We start from the raw sequence: 22,696 nt of genomic DNA on the forward strand, positions 1-22,696 counted from the left end.
CAGACAAAGCTGGCACAATAGTTTTCTTTTACAGAAAACTAAAATAAAGTCCAAAGTCTAAATACCTCAAAGCAACTGAGGCAACCTGGGCTATCCTTGCATTATCAATCTTATCAATGCACGAGACCCAGGATTTGGATAAGGAAGTACAAACGAGGGTACGGGCATTCTGAATATTGTAATGTATTGGATGCGTGCACAGAAGATTTTCTAGGTGTTAAGTCTTAAATGAATGACTATGTAAGTCAAAATATGGTACTGACTTTGTACTTTATATTCCCATTATGTCCCTACTATGTAGATTAGTCACGGTTAAAAAAAAATCACATCTGAATTGGGCTTGTCCTAATCAAAAGAATGACCTCAGTATTACAATTTGATCTTTATATATATATATATATATATATATATATATATATATATATATATATATATATATATATATCTCTCATAGTTTATCACAATAACCTTTCATCCTATTGATCTTATAACCTTTCATTATTGATCTTTTTTTTTTTTTTTTTTTTTTTTTTTTTTTTACAAATTCTGTACTTTTTCTTAATAAAGTACTGATATTCTATAAATATTTGCCAAACTGAGCTATCTGAGAAATAAAAAAGCAATTAGTTTTATTTTGGGGGCACTATCACACAAAATGCGTTACCAACAATTTGAAAATTTTAATTCTTGAGTTTATTATATAATCTTAGGACAAATCTTTCATCTATTACTTTGATGATTTGAATCAATTTCTCTATTGAGTACAAATTCTTTTGGATATACAATACTGGTTTTTCTTTTCCTGTCTCAGTTTGTGCGCCGACGTTGAGTTATAATATTCCCATCATTGACACAACAATATCTTGTTCTTCCATTCATAACTTAAGTACTTTACTTATGAAGTCAGCAAGTAGTTCTGTAACGCAGACTGACAAGAAGACAATAAACCAAGCATCAACTGTATTTGTGAAATCTGAATGTCCTATACGGACAATTTTAAAGCAGCGTTTTCTGCTTTACACTACGAGAAAGCTAATCTGGTTCTGTATGACGTAATCTCCATTTTTTACTAAATTTTCAAATCTGAGATGCCAATTCCACTTATGTTTAATTTACAGGTAATATCATGTACAAATAAATGATAAATTCTGTCCGGGCTTATCAACGAATGAAATCACATGCTTTTTCTGGAAACTAATGACTTCCTGTATTTGCGCATCATTATTGAGTTGTAACAGTTTTGAAGATAGAGAGCATTATTGGATATGGTTCTACACACACACACACACACACACACACACACACACACACATATATATATATATATATATATATATATATATATATATATATATATATATATGTGTGTATATATATATATATATACTCTTCAGTCTATTAATCATCCATTTTATTTTGTTTTACTGCGTTGAAGATGATCATTCATACGTACATACATACACTTACATACGTACGTACGTACATACACACAAACACACCCCTGGGTAATTCTGGAAAATAAAAATCATAGCAATCTTGACACTCATCATGGAACGGATTTCACCAAATGGCTAGGGGCAAACAGCCTCCAGCAACAAGCCCTTATTTTATTCAAATAAATCAAATAAAACTAAAATATTAAGTCTTTGGGTTTTGAATGTATAATAAGTTGGTGATTCGCTTAAAAAAGTTATACATTTATGCAATTAGCAATACAAAGTAAAACGGTGGGTTACGCAAGACTAACAGATTGTGTTTGGGGGCGAGTAAAAATTGCTGAGCAAGGAAAGCAATAGCATTGGAAGATGGAAGGGCTCTGGGTATAGTGAAGGGATGCACTCCTATACCCACAAATACCCCCAGGTCTTCCTATGACCCACATTCGAATTTTACATACCCCTCATCTACTTCTACACCTCCATATCTTTAACCCTGACCCATAGTTTATAATTTTTCTCATCATATGCTCTTTTTGTTTCCTTCTGATCTGAGTCACTTGTCTTAATTGCTTAAACCACATGGTGATCAGAAAATTTACATCCTAGCTCTGCTCTTCTCACCAATACAATCCCTTTCCTCTTCAATCTACTACGTGGGATATAATTTTGCAAAACCTTTTCTTCGCATTTTTCTCTTTTCCAAGTATACTTCTATTCTGCTTTGTAAACTACGTATTTCCAATAATAATAAATTTTTTTCAAGTGCCCTATCAGAAGACTGTTCCCAATTTCTTTTACGCTGGGAACTCCACACCTAACAACAATGCCATTTCTTTCCTTTGTCACCTACCTTTACATTCAAATCACCTGGCACAACCACTCTTTCATGTTCTCCACCAGAAACACACAGATTTAGAATGTGCACATGTTTATTTAAATAAATACAATATATATGCAATATATCTATGCCTGTCATTGATGCGTATATATATTGGCTTGATGATCAGATGTAAGTTTTTATTTGTGATTCAAGGTGTTCAAGTTGGGAAAAAAATCGTTTACTCCTCTAAGGTTGTCTTGGGAACCCGTCAAGCAACCTTTTCCCATAATTACTCCTTGGAAATCAGTACTTATCTATTGCCAAGCTTTGGAATTTTCTTCCCTTCTCTCTTTTCCAGACCCTTAAAAACTTTTATTCCTTTAAGAAGCAATAAGGTCTGTTGTTTCCTTTGTGGTAAGACTCGCCCTTCATCTTTCAAGTTTTTTTTTTTTTTTTTGGGGGGGGGTTTGTTTTGGGGGCGGGGGGAGGCTGAGTCATAAAAAAAGTATTAGGTTCCCCGTTTATTTAGTGTTTGGACTTCAGGCCAATAGATGTAAGAAGCGAAATACTTTTCCACTGAAGTATTTTCGTAGTTAAATTAACTCATTGAATAATCTGACTGTAACTAATACATACATTCGATACAACCACGTCATGATGTTATATAAAACACAATCATGGTTTGTATTTGGTTTTGAATCAAAATATGGGCTTCATAAATGTGGTTTGTAGACATTCTGTTAAATATCTGTATTATTTAAGCTTTTCAGCACTTAAGAAACTACCTTCATTCTTTCTTTAATTTTATATCACCACGATCTATTCAAGGGCAGGCATATATAAAAGCTTACCATTATCAGTCAGACTGTTTTGCTAATATTTATTTATTTATATATATATATATATATATATATATATATATATATATATATATATATATATATATATATATATAATATACTCATGAAATATTAAGACTTGATTGAAGTCCTAAAATCTTTTTTAACATTTCTGCCAGTCTTAAATCAGTGATGAGGGTACTCCTACCCATTTACCTTTATGCTTGACATCAAGCACCATCAGTTCTTAATAAAACATTGTTCTTGGGATTTGAACACTCCAGAGCGCAATAAGAACTTTTATTGCAAAGCAACAGAATCAAGACAATATATATGACAAAATATCTCTGTTCTTAAAGTATGCTATGACAGAAGGCGCAGTGTAAAGTGACTACGAGTGACTAAGAGGCCTTGTCGACGAATGGAGATTTCTGAGACTACTGTAACTGGTACACCTAACTATCCAGTTGAATGCATCATGAGAACATTGCAAGGGGATTACAGGATGCTGAAAACGTTCTCCGGTGCACAACAAAGGCCAAGAAGCGGCAAGGAAACGTTATACGCATCTCTAAGAGATCAGGAGAGGGGGAGTTTTGAGAGAGGAACTAATGTGTTGGAGAAGGTATATAAGCACACTAGACGTTATCAGAAACTAACGTCCGTGTTCTAAGGAAAGTAGTTTGAGTTTGAGTTTGGGAAGAAATTGGGGTTGAAACGATTATTGAATTCGGGGCGGAAGTTAGGATTGAAGTCAGGGCGGAAATTGGGGTTGAAATTGCCTGGAGTGGCAGGGAACCTGGTACGGCTTTCAGCCGCGGGGGATCCTGTGTCGATGACGTCGGGAATGTTCCCGTTGAAACGATGGTGGTTCAGCCACTGCTCTCGGTGGAATGCGTAGTCATTTCTCCTCGTGAAATCGACGAGTTCCTCGAAGGAGGCTGTGTACGGTGTAGACCCTGTCCTTCCTTGTACGGAGGGTCCGAAATTGGAGCGAGAGAAGTAGTTGAAGCCCCAAGGGTAACCATACCCGAAGCTGTAAGGGTAGTCTGGGTAGTAATAGTACCACCTCTTGCGTCGGGCTGCTTCTTCTTCCTCGGATGGAGATTCCTCAGAGGGTTTCGGGTCAGCTACGGCCTCGCCTTGGGCAGGGGCGGGGTTGGCAACGGGAGATGCCTCACCTTCTGGGCGGGCAACAACGACCACTCCCAAACACAGCGCCACGCACAACACCTGCGGGGAAGCAATCAACTCAGCAACACCACAGATAGTGTAATTGTCGTCTTATAATCAATGATAAAAAAAAAAAACTTAAATAAATATTTTCCATTTTGTCCACTCTCAAGGTTTTTCGTGAGGGACATAAAATTGTTCGTCTCTAAACATCCATACTGTTCAGTGCTTACGAAGAGTCTTTATAATCATGCAAATACAAATTCTTGATAAACAAACCTGTACCTAAAAGCACACACATATCTTAAACACAGATGTACATAAGACTCCTGAGGCTTTTGTAACCAACCAGAAGCAATGATTACATATGCGCAGTGCTTGCATCAAAAGTACCCAAGGCACACAACAGCAGTATTACAAAACACCAGAAGGGAAAAATGAGACGACATATGAAAACCCACAGAAACCCTCAGCGCCCCAAGACCAGGCAAAATCGTGGGGTGCTGGCGGTCTCAGCCTCAACTCACCGTGAGCTTCATGATCGTGATGTTTAGTTGGTTGGACCTGGAAGAAATGCGAACTGTGATGTGGTTCGAAAGCCTGCGCGTATATGTAGCAGCCCCGGCCTTGCAAAAAGTGCCGGCGTCACATGGCCTCTTTTTGGGGTAAGGAGCATGACCTTCAATAATCTGGAGCTATGGTAGGATGATCTTGAAGCCCCGTAAGCTGAAGGGAAAATACCAAAGGGTTATATCGTGAGTACAGTCCCATATCATAAATTGCAGGCTTTTAAATGAGATTTTTAATTAAATATCACACGAGAAAATTATCCTACAAACCAGCAGTTGCCAGGTAAATGTGGAGCAGACGCTAGGAGTGAGGGAGAGGTCTACTGTGACGTCACAAAGAGGAAGAAAAAGGGGTTATTCAATATAGATCGCAGGAACCGTATTTTGCTTAATATTTTGGCAAAATCTAAGGGCACGTTTACGACTTTTTTTTTTTAATTCTGATGATGACCTGCTGCATGGTTAAATGTACATCATTTTTGAATGAAATAAAATTTCACGCGCGGTTTTGGGAAATTATAATATTTTTTCCTATGACGTTTGCTATGGAACCGACTCCTCAAGTAGCGTGAAATATTTTCCTCAAGTAGAATCAATTTCAACCACAAAGTCTTCAGTTCAGAATGAAATTTCATGAGTGCAATTATTAAAATTTTATATATATATATATATATATATATATATATATATATATATATATATATATATATATATATATATATATATATATATATAAAATATAATGAAAATAAAAGGCCTATAAAACACTGAATGGACGTTCATACAGTGTTTTATGGGCTTTTTTATTTTCATATTATACTGTTGAATTACGGTAAAAGACATTCATATATATATATATATATAATATACTATATGTATATATATATATATATATTATACATATATATATATATATATATATATATATATATATATATATATATATATACACATATATATTTATTTATATATATACATATATATATACATATAATATATATATATATATATATATATATATATATATATATATATATATATATATATATATATATATATATATATATATATATATATATATATATATATACATATATATATGTATATATACACATATTTAATTATATATATACAAATATACATATATATAATATATATATATATATATATATATATATATATATATATATATATATATATATATATATATATATATATAAATATATATATATATATATATATATATATATATATATATATATATATATATATATATATATATATATATATATATATATATATAGAGTATATATATAGAGAGAGAGAGAGAGAGAGAGAGAGAGAGAGAGAGATTGAATGAGGAGTATCAGGAACTTTTTGCCCATAGAGCCACTCCCATTTAGGGGATCAGCTCTGTGCAATTATTTATATGTCTATATGTGTGTGTGTGTGTGTGAAGGCTTCTGGTTTTGTAATGATAGTGGTTTTTTCATCCAGTAATTCCAAAACCAAACAAATATTTCTTTTTATTATCTCGTCCTCATCTAGCCCAATTTTCGGACTGATCAGATGTTGTCTCGAAAATGACAAAATTATGGCGCAATGTTTACCTAGAGAGAGAGAGAGAGAGAGAGAGAGAGAGAGAGAGAGAGAGAGAGAGAGAGAGAGAGAGAGACTTGCCCTGTTGCTGGTCTGTCGGAACTTCAAGGTCAAAATTCTTTAACAATTCAAATTCTAGTTCATAAATCAGGAAAAAACAACCCACTTGAAATGGGTGTTACTGGAAGAAAACGCATCATTTATCTTACTACATTCTGGGTCGTTATCGTTGCCGAGAGCAGGAAGGCGTATGTGGATGGAATCATAATCTTTGTTTAGGATCCCAGTCGGTGTGTCTGTTGCCTTGGTCAGGACAGACCAGAGCACTCAAAACGCGGTTCCTTAATGACCTTGAATACCAAGACCTATGTTTTTTGCGGGCTATTTTTGAATGTCAGAGGACTACTGAAGGGGGTCCTAAGGACCTTGGGTTTCCTCCTTGAAGGGTCAACACACGAAATGAGAGAGGGAGAGAGAAAAAGACAGTCGATCTGCGCATTGTCCCCGAGGCAAACCTATGCGAGAAGTAAAAAGTAATTCACTCTATATCTTGTCCTACCTCGCAGTAATATCGCAATAATATGTTCGATTGGTCAGTGTTGAACATCAACCATTTAGTTTTCATAATAATGTCCCACTGGCGGTTTTTATCGCTTTCTGATGGTATAACTTGCATTACTTAGTAAGAATGGACACAATGAACACTTCGTACCATACTTCGGCTCTTCTTTGTTTGTTCGAACGGTGCTGATAAAAAGATGTTCCTCTCTGCGCAGCAGATTTGGAAAACTCGTTAGCTGAAATTCACGTTGTGTTTCATTTACCAATATCGATACAACCAGGCAATTCGAATGCTCACTAGCACACAATTATTTATATATATATATATATATATATATATATATATATATATATATATATATATATATATATATATATATATATATATATATATATATATATATATATATATATATATATATATATATATATATATATATATATATATATATATATATATATATATATATATATATATATATATATATATATATATGTAAACAAACAGTCATTGTAAAAGCCGTTGATACAGAAAGTTTTATCCATTCCACTCTGTGCAATTACTTTGGGATGAGGCTGCTACACCCATGATTTTTTCCATTCTGGATGCGACCAGCTACTGTCAACAAACCATCAAGTACAAAATAAGTTACTATGAACAACAAAGCGGACAAGATTTTTCAGGAGGCGGGTCCAAGACGTTTCTGGCCTTTGGAATTAAGTCTTACCCCAGTCTCTCGTTTCCTCCAAACATTTGTGAGTTACATGCGTTTCTCACCAACCTATCAACCTTTATTTTTTCACGTAACTAAACCATCTAGAACACCCTGATCCATTCCTTTGCATACACTAATAATTTGCATATATTTTATGTAAATATATATATATATATATATATATATATATATATATATATATATATATATATATATATATATATATATATATATATATATATATATATATATATATATATATTTTTTTTTTTTTTTTTTTTTGTATCTCAGTAATTTTCACCACTTCAGTTATTCTTGCATCAGACAAGTCATCTCAACTGCCTCGACCTTTATTTTTATTTTTCCACACTTAACTTCTATAAAGGACAGTTGGCTTTACAGTATTTTTCACAAATTCTCGCCTTGCTTTTCACAGATCTTCAAACCCTTTCTCCAATCTTTTACATAAAGCCTGCAAACTTTTATTGCTGTTCCTGTTCCGTGACTTACCTCTTCTCTCATCCCACAATCGTCAAATATAATTACTCCAAAAATAGTTACAGGAATCAACGATTTCCACTCTGCTACCACCCATATTGACATCCATTGCCCCATATTCCTGTTTCCGTTTGAAATTAAATAAACTCACGACTTCTCCTCAAAAACTTGCAAATCTTCAACGAGTTTTTGCTATTGCTCTTCACTATCCCTATTTAGCACTTTATCATCTGCAAACATCAGCCACTAAACACTTCCTTCATAACTCGTCTTATCCTACAATTTTGCAAGTCTAATTCACTTTCACTAACTTTTCACGTTTCTCCATTCATAAAGATAATAAGCAGCGCGTAGAAATCATATCCATGACGCACACACCCTTTCACACCAAATCAGTCATTCTCACAGAAACTTTTCTGCCACTATACATACAGTACAGTATGCCAGTTTTGGTCTTCTGAAAAGAAAACTATTGTGCCGGCTTTGCCTGTCCGTCCGCACTTTTTTCTGTCCGCCCTCAGATCTTAAAAACTACTTAGGCTATAGGGTTGCAAATTGGTATGTTGATCATCCACCCTTCAATCATTAAACATATCAAATTGTAGCCCTCTAGCCTCAGTGGTTTTTATTTTATTTACGGTTAAAGTTAGCCTTAATCGGGCTTCTGGCAACGATATAGGATAGGTCACCACCGGCCCGTGCTTAAAGTTTCATGGACCGCGGCTCATACAGCATTATACCGAGACCACCGAAAGATAGTTCTGTTTTCGATGGCCTTGATTATACGATGCACAGAAAACTCGACTGCGCCGAAGAAACTTCGGCGCATTTTTTACTTATTCTAATAAATAACGTTCTGAGTCTGACTTCATTTCTTTAATACACCTAGAGTTGAAATCTCACTTAAGAAGATTTTTTAAATTCATCTCATTTTTCGCAATCAAGATTTCAGAGGAAAAGAGTGCCCAAAGGAGGTAAGTGAGACCCTCGCAGTATATGTATTTGGTGAATGGGACCAGAACATGATTTGTATTTCGAGCTGCAAATACCCGCAGGGACGAAGGGCATATTTTGGTTCTAGTAAAAGTGTCTTTTATTTAAATTCAACAGATATGGCGCAATTATGGACTGAAATGAAATCTTAATTCTTAGTACACAGTAAGCAAGCATTGGCCTCATTTTCCTAAGCCAGTGGTTAAAGTCTCATGAAATCGAGAAGTTGAGAGATCACAGTATCATTACAATATCTAAGGAATATGACCAACATATATACTTGTATGTGTGCGGTATATATACCAGAGAGAGAGAGAGAGAGAGAGAGAGAGAGAGAGAGAGAGAGAGAGAGAGAGAGAGAGAGAGAGAGAGAATTTTTCCTTATTAAAATAATTATGATAGCAGTACCCTAGTTATGCAGATCGGACTACTAGTCCACGTCCAAATATTTATCTAACAGGATATCATTAAAAGGTAGAGATTCGTAAAATAAACAAGATACAAAAAGAAACAGTGCCCCGCCATCTGTCGAAGGTTCATAGACATTGTGACGAAAAAATCTAAAATCCAGTACGATGGAGTTGCAAGATAATTAACCCTTTACGCACTCCTGCAAACATGAGAAAACAATCATGTTTAGAAACTACAGAGAACATTTTGTTCAAGCAGCGCATCACAGAATGACCTCCTGTTATTCATATATTTTTATATATTTCCGATCCATAAAATAAGCTCTGCAGAGAGCCGCAAATGTGGATCATACGAAAGATAACTGCGTCACTATAAGCAGCCTAATTTAAATGGTTATTTAACGCAAACTCATTATAGTGTTCGAATATGCTTCCAGTGGGTTTCCCAACTCCGCAACAAAATTCAAGTAATAAGATAACAGTTTAGAAAATAAAACGAACGTAAAAATGCGACTTGTTAATTCAAGGCCGACTTCAAGATGTTCTACGAAGAAGATTATTCCTACGACGAGATGCGCCAACTAAAGTTGCAGTGTCACTGCATTAAAAAAAAAAGCCGCTTACTCTCATTCCTAGTTTTTCCAGCTGCGGTCATTACTACAGAATGAACCTGAAATACAGAAGCAGCTCTACTAGAAAGGAACACAAAGCAGGTCTACCAGAAAGGAACCGGTTCATTTTTTTATTGTCCAAGAAATTATGGTACACCGAGAACTCACTTTGAGAACAATATCACTGGGTTCTTCATATTTTCACGATAATCCAGTCAGTAATGTGGGAAAAAAAATACTAATAATCATTCAATAAACTGATATTATCGTGTGGTTATACCACAATTACAGCCTAAAGTTTCCACTATATAAGCATTATTTTGAGTACGTAATTGAAAAATAATTAAAAGCGAAGGTTACATTTTTTTTCAGTTTTTTATATTCCATCAGTGTCTTCATTAATAAGTCAAGGATACAATCCAAATTCTGCTTTGAGCCCAATATTCTTTGTTAAGATTTTTTTCGCGTTCAGTTTATTGTTTTCAGGCATCGAAGATGGCGACAGTGAGCAACTGCAGGTGAGTTTATTTATGTTAAGGATCAGGGCCATAATTAACAGCAAATTAATTTCAATTACAATACCAAACAACAACAACATTTCTTCAAAAACCTCAACAAGTATGAAAAAGACAGAAGTAAACAAACAAACTTAAGCGTAGAACGCACTTCTTATAAACTACTCATGAAGAGGATTTGGGGTGCTATGAGAAAAACTTGCCAAAAAAACTTAATACTATAACGCTAGTTGGCACCTCAAGGGGTCACCTTGACAATCTAAGTACTTCAAAGTAAAGTACACAGTTGTTAACTTGGGTAATATGGGCTCTGTGCAATTTGTATTATGATGATTTTGACTTTAAAGCAGGCATTATTTAAGCCTTTTTTTTTTCTTAAAAAAAAGTCTTACCTTTTCTATGTATTCTTGAGGATTATCAAAGTGAAAAGATTCTTTGCCACGAATAGTTTCAACAATTATATTCTCACATGATTTTTAAAAAAAAGAACGTACGCAAACGTGCTCACGCGAATTCACCAATGTGGGGAAAAAAAGCCAACTCGTTAACCAATGTCCGTATTTTATTTTTGGCTTCTGTAAAAGTCAAGACCATCCGGAACTCGAAACATTTATGGAGGAAAAAAATGATTTTAAAACGATCTTCGTTACAGGGGTCCGAAAAAGAATAAATGATATTACATCCTGTTCCCGCTCATATCAAACGAATTTTATCGCAGCCTATCCTAAACAAATGACTTGCATTATAGGCCTGCGCTTTGAGAAGCAATATTTTTGGAAGGGTCAGCTGTGCGCCGGAACTGTTGGGCTTCCAACGATTCCACCCACGGAGCTAAAATTAGCGTATAACTGATACCCATCGTCCAATAGAAGCTAAATCTTTGATATTTTAAAACAGAACGAGTCAACTTTTATCACTGCCTCGCAAAGAGCTTTTCTGCTAGCGTCCATCCACATAGCTACTTCACAGGGCTACTGTTAACACTGACATTAGAAACAAAACTAACCCTTCACCCTGTTCTCTGCTCGCTGAGAATCAGATAATCAATGAGTTATTGCCAGTTCTCTTTCACTACATGAGGTCTTGACAGGAAAACTAGTGAAAACTGACACGTAGAGATTCTTATAACTTGAATTCACTATTTTTCCACTTAAAATATCCTGAGACGTATACACCAGAAGCTTAAGTCACTTTCATGGAGAGGTTTTGTCTTTTTAAAACCTTCTAAGTGACTACGAGATCAAATCGATGTTCGATCACAATGTAACTCCAACATCCTAAGGGTAAGAAGACGAACAATACGTTAAAAGAGCTGACTAACTGATTTAGTCTAAACGTTGACTTAACAGCATTCACTGGGAAACTTACAAATTCTTTCTGGGACCCATAATTTCTATTTGTCTCAAAGGCAATGTGCTGCTGATATTGCAAAAATAAGCTGACTATATGCTAGCAAGGGCTTTTGATTTCTAAAGCAGCACATAAAGAGTGATTTTGAAAAGCAAAATTCGAGTCAATACAACAAATTACTTGGAAGTGATTCGTGCAGAATGCTGCAATATATCTCTTGTTTTCCAAATCAACACAATTTCGTAGCCCAATGGCAAAACATTTCGCAAAACATCTGATAAAATTACAGTGCAACATTAAATATAATTAAAAATAATCCGTGTCTCCAGAACATGCTTTTTGTCCGGAGAGATGGTTCCAGGGTGCGTCACATCAACTTTAACATTTTCATCTTTAACCACAGACGTTTTATTTGAACTTTTCTGCCAATTTTCATTTTGTTCACCAGGATGTCTAGTCATTCTTGATATCACACAAAAACCGCAAGCGATGTAACATAAGAAACGAACGAGGACCGGTCTTCGAGCGCTACCCAAAAGGAAAATTTTGGTTGATTGTAATTTCGATGGAAACAAGCAAAAGTAATGGCAGTGTTCCAATTTCCGTAACTCGGGGCTCGATAAAGTTACGTCAATATGAATAACATAATTTTCGGCCTACCTTATCAAATAATCAATACAATACAAAGGCCAAGAGGCAATGACAAGTAGTTAACTATCTCCGAATTTCCAGAATACTGCAATTAGTAAACAGTCTTATAACAGCATAATTGGATTTGGGGTGACGGTCCGGGCGGCTACCGTTCAATCAGTATCATCTTAACATACCTACCAGTTCATAAATGGGCTTCTTTGCTTTCATTACTGACACGAATGTTCAATTAAGAAGTGTATAAGATCGTGCTAAAGAATATGCTGAAAACTGCGCACCGTTCTGCTGAATGCATTTTGCGAGGCTCTCTCTCTCTCTCTCTCTCTCTCTCTCTCTCTCTCTCTCTCTCTCCCGATTTTTTCAACATCCTCCTAAAAATATTCCCGGATATCCCTCCAGGGAATGACTACGCAAAAAGTAGTTTCGATTATCAAAGGACAGAACAGAAGTGTTACTGGAATCGACGCAGTTTGACCAGAGGCTAAAATTCAATTAAAGCAAACTTTAACGGATCAGTGAGCGAACATTAGAGAAGGGCATTCTTGACGTGTCATAATCATCGTTATTATACATATAAGAATCCTTATAAATAATGTTCAGCTTCCTGACACTGCAAAATCTTTCTGAGCGCCCGAAAAACCAGACATTAATCTCAAGAGACACGGTTGTTACAAATAGCAGCGCAGCGGCAAATAGCCACATTAATGTTGAACGTCCCGGCCTAGTATTGACAAGCTTCAGAGTACAGTGAAGGATTTGAAACTGGGAGAGAATGCTGGGTCATGGAGAAATGAAAAAACGAACAAGGAGTCCCGAGAAGACAAAATAATGCCATGTCACCTGCTCTCAGTCTTTTGAAAAGAGACAGTAAAAATACGAATGACTGATCCGACAGTGGTTAAACTGTACATTCAATATCTCCTTTAGTCCTTCTCAACTCCTAGCACACTAATCAACAGACTATAAATGAACTCAACCGCTGCATGAACCAGGTTTAAAAAAAAAAAAAAATTTTTTGTTAGCGATTTAATGTTAAAACAGAAGCATATGGAGTGGCAGATATTATATGGCACCCTACATGTGTCATACACGTACACTCTCTCATTATAGAATGATGTCCTCTTAAAAGAAGAAGAAGAAGAAGAAAAAAGAAGACAGGAACCACCATGCCAGCTGGCCTTTCACTTATTCAGCAGTGCCAACACCTGTTTCCACGTATAATAAACGACACTGAGAGTAAACAAGTAATCAAGCTATTATTCTATACTGTGTCAATTCTTTTATTACAAGTTTATAGCTAATTCTTTTATTACAAGTTTATTTTATAAGATATGGAAAACGTAGATTTTCGTTTTAAATTATTGCGATGTAACCTTTCTGCAATTCATTCTTCCTCGTTTTCTGACCCTCCGTTCTTCTTCCACCCTTCTCCTTCTTTTTCCTCTGACCAAGGCTACAAAAAGAAATACGTTTGCCGTCTCACTGGCCTAGGCTCTCGAAAAATAAATAACTAGGAGAGCCTCTTCGCACTAGGCATCAGGTGGTTACCTAAGACTGCTCATAACATGGATTCCTTAAAGATATTTCACATAACTTTCTAGTAGATGATGCCTGACCCACAATCTGAACCTTGTTAGCAATCATAGCTGAAGACTTTTGTGTTATTTACAACAGCAACTTCACTAATTCCTATAAAGGTCACGTAAAACTCCGTGCATGTCTTCCCTTCCTTTTTAGATTTTCCTCCAAGACCTCCTCGAATTCTTTGTTTTTATTTCTCTCGCGGGATGAAGAAAGTCGACGAGCAAATCTCGAAAACCAAAGATCGCTGCGATGTTAGCATTGTTCGCTCGAGGTCGTGCTATGGGAATTAGAACGAAGAATGCAAACAAAGAGCTGACTCTCGTCTGGGGGAACGATTCTAAATCAGAATTGGCAACGTTCTCTATAATTAATAAGAGCCGAGAGACAGGAAGAGAAACAGGAGAGAGAGAGAGAGAGAGAGAGAGAGAGAGAGAGAGAGAGAGAGAGAGAGAGAGAGAATTTAGATTCTGTAGAATCTACTGCTGTTCATAGCTACAGTATATCTCAACATCTTGTAGACATACAACTCCTATTTTAAGTAGACAATAAGTACCACAAGTGCGCATTAAAATGAAAATAAGTTGTTTTTATAATTTAAGCGAATATCTGTGACAATATCTGTAATCCACAAGGTACCGGTGAGAGGAATGAAAATAAGTTCAAATAATACTGAAGAGAAAACGAGTTCTCGTTAATAAGGCTAACAAAGAAGAAACATAAATTGGAAGAAGTCATATGGTCTGAAAATATTTACCGGTATGTTATTTAATAAGCATAATGAAACCAAGCATCTCACAACAGGGTTAAGTTTAAATAAATCTTCATTCTCCTATTCAAGATGAACTGTATTTAACCAGTGATTGTGCAGTGTCGCAACAAAGTAATTTCTCTCTGTCAAAACTTCCACTTACAACGTTCATAAGATTTTTAATCTTTTATTTATTAATCTATTTATATTTCTGCTTTTGCTCCTACAGAAAATTAGGTTTACAAACTTCGATATTTCAAGGAAAAAGACAATATAAACACCTTAAGGCTTAAGGAATTATAATGAAGATTTCACATGAATCGGGTAGTCTTTCTCCTTTACTAAATTAATGAATCACAAACTCTTCAGAAGAGGAACCCGGTTTCAAAGGATTTATTTCCCGTGGAACTACTCTAAACAAAATGAGACTGATACACTAATGTAAACACAGCCTTTGAAGTCACACCGTCGCGGTTTGAGAGGACTGTTCGCTGAACTATCGATTACAAAGCATTGATGCTTTGTCATTAAGAGATTAATATACGATCAAATCAAATCTATTTAAGAGGTCTACACAGGCAAGTATCTCTTCAATAATAATTCTATGACACAGTGGGGGGAAACTGCTGTAGAACGAAAACCAAGAAAATATATACCAATTTTAAATATATACCAGTATTAATGGATTTTTCTGCCAGGGCGATAACGCTACTCCGTCTTCAACTCAAACATTGTATGAAACTCGGGAAACTTCTATGAGCTTCCTCGTCACTATAATGATCTTTTTAAATTCCTATGTCATTTAACTATTTATAATCCTTATAATGATAATCTGGTAAAATAATAATTCATGCAATTCTGTAGTACAATTCTGCAGTACACTCTCACGAATAATTTAGTAACAACACTTAAGTATCTTAACAGTAAATCTTTAGGATATGATAGTTTTCTGTCACCTTTTTCCTGACACCATTTTTTTACATAATTTTTACCGCCGACTCTGACTGGTCAAGTCCAAGCAGTTTTGTTTTTCTGTTTCATTTTTTATCAAAGGAATTATATCATAATTACTTGGAACAGAGATAGCACTGCTGACTTATTAGCAGATACTTGTAATCACAAAAATGGAGGAACTTGTGATTTACCCATTTTTTGCAAAAATATAAATGAACGGTATGAAACAGACAGAATAATATCTTAACAAGAAAGACATTAAAATATGTTAAACATTGTAGTAACATTGCTCCCGAAAGAAAACTGATAAGACCTGGAGCTCAGCTGTTTTTGCTGTTGACGAATGCCAAATCTCTGTTTGTACGAACCTGTCTCGCCGAACGGAAACACTCTTATTCCCTCTTCGATCTTTCTCCCTTTGACCAAATCCCCTTTGCAAGCCACCTTCTAAGTCCTTTGAGCTGACACCCTTTTTTTTTTTTCATTCGTACCAAAACGCCCTCTAGGAAAAAAATAGTGATTACACGGTAGCTCAGTGGTTGCCATATACACATCTTAACGGAAACTTTTTTCCTTTTTACAAATGTAAAAAAAAAGTGTCTGAAATTCTTTTACGTGAGAATAATGAAAGAGAATATGAGCAAGAGTAATGTTATTATAACCATGAAATACAACTGATACAAGTTATGAGAAACAGAAGAGGGGAAGAATTCCGAAGTCCTATAGTAAAAGGAAAGAAACACACAACGCAAGGTCTATCATATTCCACGGAGTATATTTGGGAAGAGGTGAGCTAATGGGTTTTACGAGATCATCTGATGCTATTTGTAACGGTGATGAGTCTAGTGCTAAGCACTTGTTAAGATCACTGCTTCGAACGAAAGCATTCTTATTTGGGTAAAGCCAAGTAGACGACCTTCTGAAGGTCATGCATAAATAAAACTTTTATGACAGCGTTTTTCTTGTTACAATCTGACAGTCTAGTATATTGTCTTATCCAACCTGTAATCTCAAGTTTCCAACTTTGCAATATATAAGAGAATAGTGCAGTTTTCATTTAAAGCATTTTCTTACAAAGTTTCCAACTGTGCAATATATAAGAGAATAGTTCACTTTTCATTTTAAGCATTTTCTTACTCATGCGAGAACTCATATCAGTTACAATGATTATTCAAAGGAATTTCTTTGCATTTCAAAAAGATTTGCATGGAACAAAGCAGATAAGGACATATATTTCGAGAACAGCTTCCTTTATATCCGCTCACTGCAAAAAAAATCTACTCTTCCCCAGATATGATTTTTTTTTTTTGCATTTCTTTCCATCATTTTTCAACAATTAATCGCCCATTTACCCTCTTTCGCGGAAGCACGAAGAGAATTAATTCACAAATGGCAACAATAGATGCAAGAGAGGCAAAAACGATAAAACGAATGTCTAATCAAATCATTCATTCTGCAGAGGATCGTTCATTGACCCAAACGTAACAAGAAACCGAAGGTATAAAAAAAATATGCCTGAGAACGCGGCAATGGTACTTAGCTATTCGTTCATTCAAGGATGGAAAAAAACTAGAATTTTTGCCTTCTAAAGCGAGAGAGAGGGAGAGGAAAAAAAGTATTAAAAATGGGATTAGACGGCCGGCTCGAGTATTGGAGAAAAACTAAGGTCACTAGAGAATGGACTACGTGCAGACACCGTCTACTACAGACAGTATATTCCGTTGTTTGTTTTCTCCTATTTAGTTTTTGAAGTCTAATGAAAGATGAGCCCTGATTTGTGCGTCCCCGTCCACCGTCCCGCAGAAAAAACCGTACAAAAACGGCCGCGTTGCTAAGAAATAGGCTATGCGGCCTACGTGATGTCTGTTTCACCTACTTCCTTGTGCTTCGCGTGGTTAAGGTAATTCAAGTTTAAGGTTATCCGAGGCAGCTGAAGAAGAAGAGCATGGGGCAGGAGGCCATCTTCTTTCGTCTACTTAATAGTGCCAACTCATGGGCACGGCACTTTTTTTTTTTTTATTTGTCTAGTAATAGCATGATGCTACTTAGATCGCAGATCACATTCACGCCTGTGCATACTGTCTGTGATATTTACATACAATTTTGAAGTTATAGAACTTCTTGCTTCGATATTTTCATTCACTTACTTATTATTATTTTTTTTTTTTTTACAATTATACAAGCATATATAGAATACTGAAATACAACTCTTATTGAAACTGACTTTCAGTAGCTTTCATCTCTTCGGCCAGAAAACGACTTAAGGAACGGTATAATAATTAGACGTTCTCTCTCTCTCTCTCTCTCTCTCTCTCTCTCTCTCTCTCTCTCTCTCTCTCTCTCTCTCTCTCTCGTTCGACCCCCCTGCTGAAGATAGGAAGGATGCAGCTTTAGAAAAGGACAAATAAAGTCTGAATGTCCCGGTTAATCAAAACAGTAATTAAGTACCTGACTGTTATTTGAAAGCTGTGGGCCGCAGATGAAGATGGAGAGAGCGAAATAAATAAGCAATCGACGTTAGTGATCCGCACTCTGTCCAACTATATACCATTATATTGCTAGTGGAAGGAGACCCACAACGGGTTTTGTCATATAATCATAATATATTTAAAGGTTTTTACCATACCTTTTCATCCAAGTTCCGTGCTTCTCTCTCTCTCTCTCTCTCTCTCTCTCTCTCTCTCTCTCTCTCTCTCTCTCTCTCTCTCTCTCTCTCTTCCAGACAGTGCGAACATTTGTAAAAAAAAAAATAATAATAATAATAATAATTCCAACGAGATGATACACGAAAAACGTCACAAGTTGAGGCTGGTGAGCTACAATTTTTCATATGAACTCTCAGAAGTTCAGGGCTAAATTTTTTCACTTCTTAATTTCAGTAATCCAGTGACAGTACAAGCGCCCTTGTCATGATGTCAGAGGCGTAATTTCAACCTTGTGCTCACATCACTTTCTTTGTGAGACTATCCTCAGTACTTAGAAATTGAAGAAATATCTTCAGAACCGTTTTTAAAAGATGGATTTGTTAAAATTTGCCCATCCAGAAAATCTGGAATACCAGTGATGTCGTATTACCCACAATACAAATCAAAATAATGGATAAAAAATTGATATATAATTAAAAGTATTTAATTGAACTGAATATTGAATTTAGGCCAAAGGCCACGCACTGGGCCCTATGAGGTCAATCAGCGCTGAAACGAAAATCGACAGTAAAAGGTTTGAAAGGTGTAACAGGAGGACAATCTCAAAGCAGTTGCACTATGAATCAATTGTCAGGAGAGGGTGGAAAGTAAGATGGAAGAAAGAGAATACGAACGGTGGCACAGTAAAAGGAACGAAAGAGGCTGCAGCTAGGGGCCGAAGGGACGCTGCGAAGAACCTTAATTTAATCAACATAAAAATACGCAAAAATCTCAGAATAAGACGATACTCCTAAGAACAAGCAGCGAAGGATTACGCGTGCGAACACACAATGAAACAACTGGGTATTCTCCCAGTAAAAACACTCGTCTGGTTCCATTACGGGAGCCTGTCAGCCCGAATGTTTACAGGCCGTGCATTATAAGCATGCCGTCTTCACGTACTCTTTGAAGTCATCTTATCGGGAAGAAGAGCAGTTACTTGGGCATCAGGAGAGGAGGCTGGGTAAATATTTGCCAGAAATTACTTCCATTTACTTACACATGGGAGGTGTGATGCGAGTTTGTTCAAGAGGTGAAAGTTATTCACTTTTATTTTCACTGTTTTCGAGTCCTTCCTCTTTCAAACGGTTTTGCAATCACTTTATAACTCTTCTCATTATTTCCATCGCTGTTGTTATTACCATTTCTCTTCTATACAAGAGGCAAGTAATATACAAAAGGAACATTTTATAAAATGCATACACATTTATCAAAATAACTTGAAACAAGCTTATCCTCGGATAACAATAAACTATTGACCTGCCATAAATTTTTACTAGAGATTTCACGTTTCATATAAAAGTACAATTATTTCTTGGTTTTATTTTGTTGCAGTAACTGAACCCATTAATCACGCAAAGGGTACACTTTGACTCACTCACGAAATATATTGTATTTGTATTAAGGAAAACTGTAATAAAAGAATTTTTTTCGTCAAAATCTAAAGGACAGGAACCACTAAAATCAGTGGTGAGGAAAGTGTTCTTGATCCACTTCCTCCTCGGAAGAATTTTCTCATTAATATGCTCTCGGATTTCAGAGCATTCGGTGGAAAACAACTTCCAAAACTATATATATATATATATATATATATATATATATATATATATATATATATATATATATATATATATATATATAAATATATATAAATATATATAGACGTACAAATGAAATGTCTGAAATCCAAAGCAAACGGATATTTAGACAAGAAATAACAACAAAACTGATCCCTTGACCTTCCACGGCCGAGAGGTTACCTGTGTTATCGAACTCTGCGGGGATTATCCAGAACGGCAGCAGAGAAAAAAAAAAAACAACAAGAGCCGATTGCATCAGAAAGTTCGTTGAACCGACACTCCACGTTGTGCATCCTCAAGTGTATCACCTGAAGCTGCATTCATCGCTTTTGAGATTAAAAGAAAGAGAAGAAGGAATAGGCGACAAATGAGGAAAAACACGCTTTTATGGGCCATTTGTTACTTTGCTATCTTGGGGTAATCCTTCTCCCTATAATTTGAGCGTCGCGAGAAGGGGAGCCAAAATCCCTTGTTTATCTACGACAAGGCATCAAACTAAATAAACACCTCCATAATTTGCATTTGCAGTGTAAGAACAAAATTGCATTTCTCTCTCTCTCTCTCTCTCTCTCTCTCTCTCTCTCTCTCTCTCTCTAGGACAGATGAATGACAAGATTTCCTTTGAAAGAACAAGCAAAACATTTAGAGTCAATAATTATAGGGACGCCAAAGTGACCTTGAGGAACCTGTTTCTCTCCATCTGGTTGCAGTTAGTTCACCAAGAATATTTGATAATAATACCAGTATTTAAAAATGACAGAAGGCGACTCTTCAGACTGACCAGTCCCTAAATAGATGAAGTGAATATGTCTCCCTACAAGAAACATTAAAATAAAACTCATGGTTTTTCTTAAGGATATCAAAGCCTCAAATTACTAATATTTTTTTCCTTAGTGAACAACTGGCCTTCAATGTCAGGTGCACGAATGGAAAACGAAGAGATTTTTCCTCTTACAGCAAAGAAGTCTTAACGCTCATGGCAACAACATCCTCTCTCTCTCTGTCCTCATCCTGAAGGTGGGGTTAAGATACCTGACATGCAACTTAACATCTTGTGGAATTCCCATCGGTCATGCAAACCGGTTTATGCTCCTGGAAGCCTTCAACGTACCAACCGGTTTTCTTTCGCTCCAGTCTCTAACGTTAGAGCGTCCCAACGACAAGGAGTCTGAACATTTTTTCCTATTCTGACTAAAAGCAGTTTGACTTTAGTCTTAATTTACGCTATTCCCTAAATATTTATTTCGTAATGTTTCTATTGTGTCTATTTTTTCTTCATTCATACTTGTCACATTCCTACATCAACATATGTATAATCTTTTCTACGCGTGACTTTTTTTTATATGCAGTAGTTCTTCGCTTTCGGCAATTGTGTCGCTCCATTGTACCCAGCCAAAGCCTCCTCCTTTTCCGAATAAAAGTATGAAGCGTGTAACTAGAATTCTTCCATGCTGTCAGTGTTTTATTATCTCCTCTCTGGAAGCAACGCTTTTAGCAAGGCTTCAGACCTGTAATCTCAAAAGCGAATTCTGCGAACTTATTATTTTTCCTGCCATTACATTCCTAACTTAAAAGGGAATAAATCTATTTATGGAAACTTGAATAGCGAGGGTTAAAGAATTGCCATTTCATGATTGGCTTCAAATTACAATGATAAAGATGATGATAATATTCTGGATGAGGAGAGAGAGAGAGAGAGAGAGAGAGAGAGAGAGAGAGAGAGATGTTAGAAGGAATACAATGCCTTTGGAGAAAGCGTTTCGAAAATGTGAAAAAAATACGTTTGTCTACAACAGCATCCATTATCAAAAGCACCACAGCTACTCATATCATTATTCGTACTACCACTAATATATCCTTTAATGTTGTCCTCTAAGCTACCTTTCGTGCCGCTTTCAATGAAGATGACAGTAAGCTCGGTAAGCCTGAAAGGATTCTCAAATCTGAAAAAAAGGGGGTAGATATATGGCCTAATCTGTAGAGCAAAGTGAAATGGTGACTATCCAACTATATAACCATAAAAATATATGAAGATATCAATATGACGTCAGCTGATATTGGAGTAATAAACTGCCAACTGAAATGGGGAAATATTACTCCCTGGCCTAACAACGCAAATTCCTTGCTTAAATCTAATATATTCAAATGAAAAGACGCGTAGCTCCAGAGAGCTTTCCAAGTGGCAATCTGGAATTCCCTCTCTGCGTGATTCATCGACGTTTCCGATAGACTTCCCAAGCCAATGAACCTTTTTGCGTCTGTACCTAAGGACCAAATTGCTTGGAAAGTACAACGCGGAATAAGGAAGCTGGTAACCTGTTCCTCGGTTGTAAAGCTGGTCCTCTCTTTTTTTCGGTTGTTTAGGTCCTTGTCCTCCGTGACCTTGATTCTCTCTCTCTCTC

The 22,696-nt window shown here is 35.9% G+C and overlaps 2 protein-coding genes across 3 annotated transcripts in view; both read right to left on the minus strand.

Moving 5' to 3' along the window:
• Window positions 1–22,696, minus strand: part of LOC136850838 (uncharacterized) — a 315,712-nt gene that overhangs the window by 55,360 nt on the left and 237,656 nt on the right. The gene's annotated exons all lie outside the window — the stretch shown is intronic.
• LOC136850840 (uncharacterized) lies at window positions 3,384–4,964 on the minus strand. Its single transcript, XM_067124861.1, has 2 exons — window positions 4,799–4,964; window positions 3,384–4,331 (listed from the first exon to the last, which is right to left on the minus strand). Exons 1-2 carry the CDS (start codon window positions 4,808–4,810, stop codon window positions 3,768–3,770), a joined length of 576 nt encoding a protein of 191 aa, XP_066980962.1. The 5' UTR covers window positions 4,811–4,964; the 3' UTR covers window positions 3,384–3,767.

This window comes from Macrobrachium rosenbergii, chromosome 22, assembly GCF_040412425.1.
Source record: "Macrobrachium rosenbergii isolate ZJJX-2024 chromosome 22, ASM4041242v1, whole genome shotgun sequence".
Classification (NCBI taxonomy): Eukaryota; Metazoa; Arthropoda; class Malacostraca; order Decapoda; family Palaemonidae; genus Macrobrachium; species Macrobrachium rosenbergii.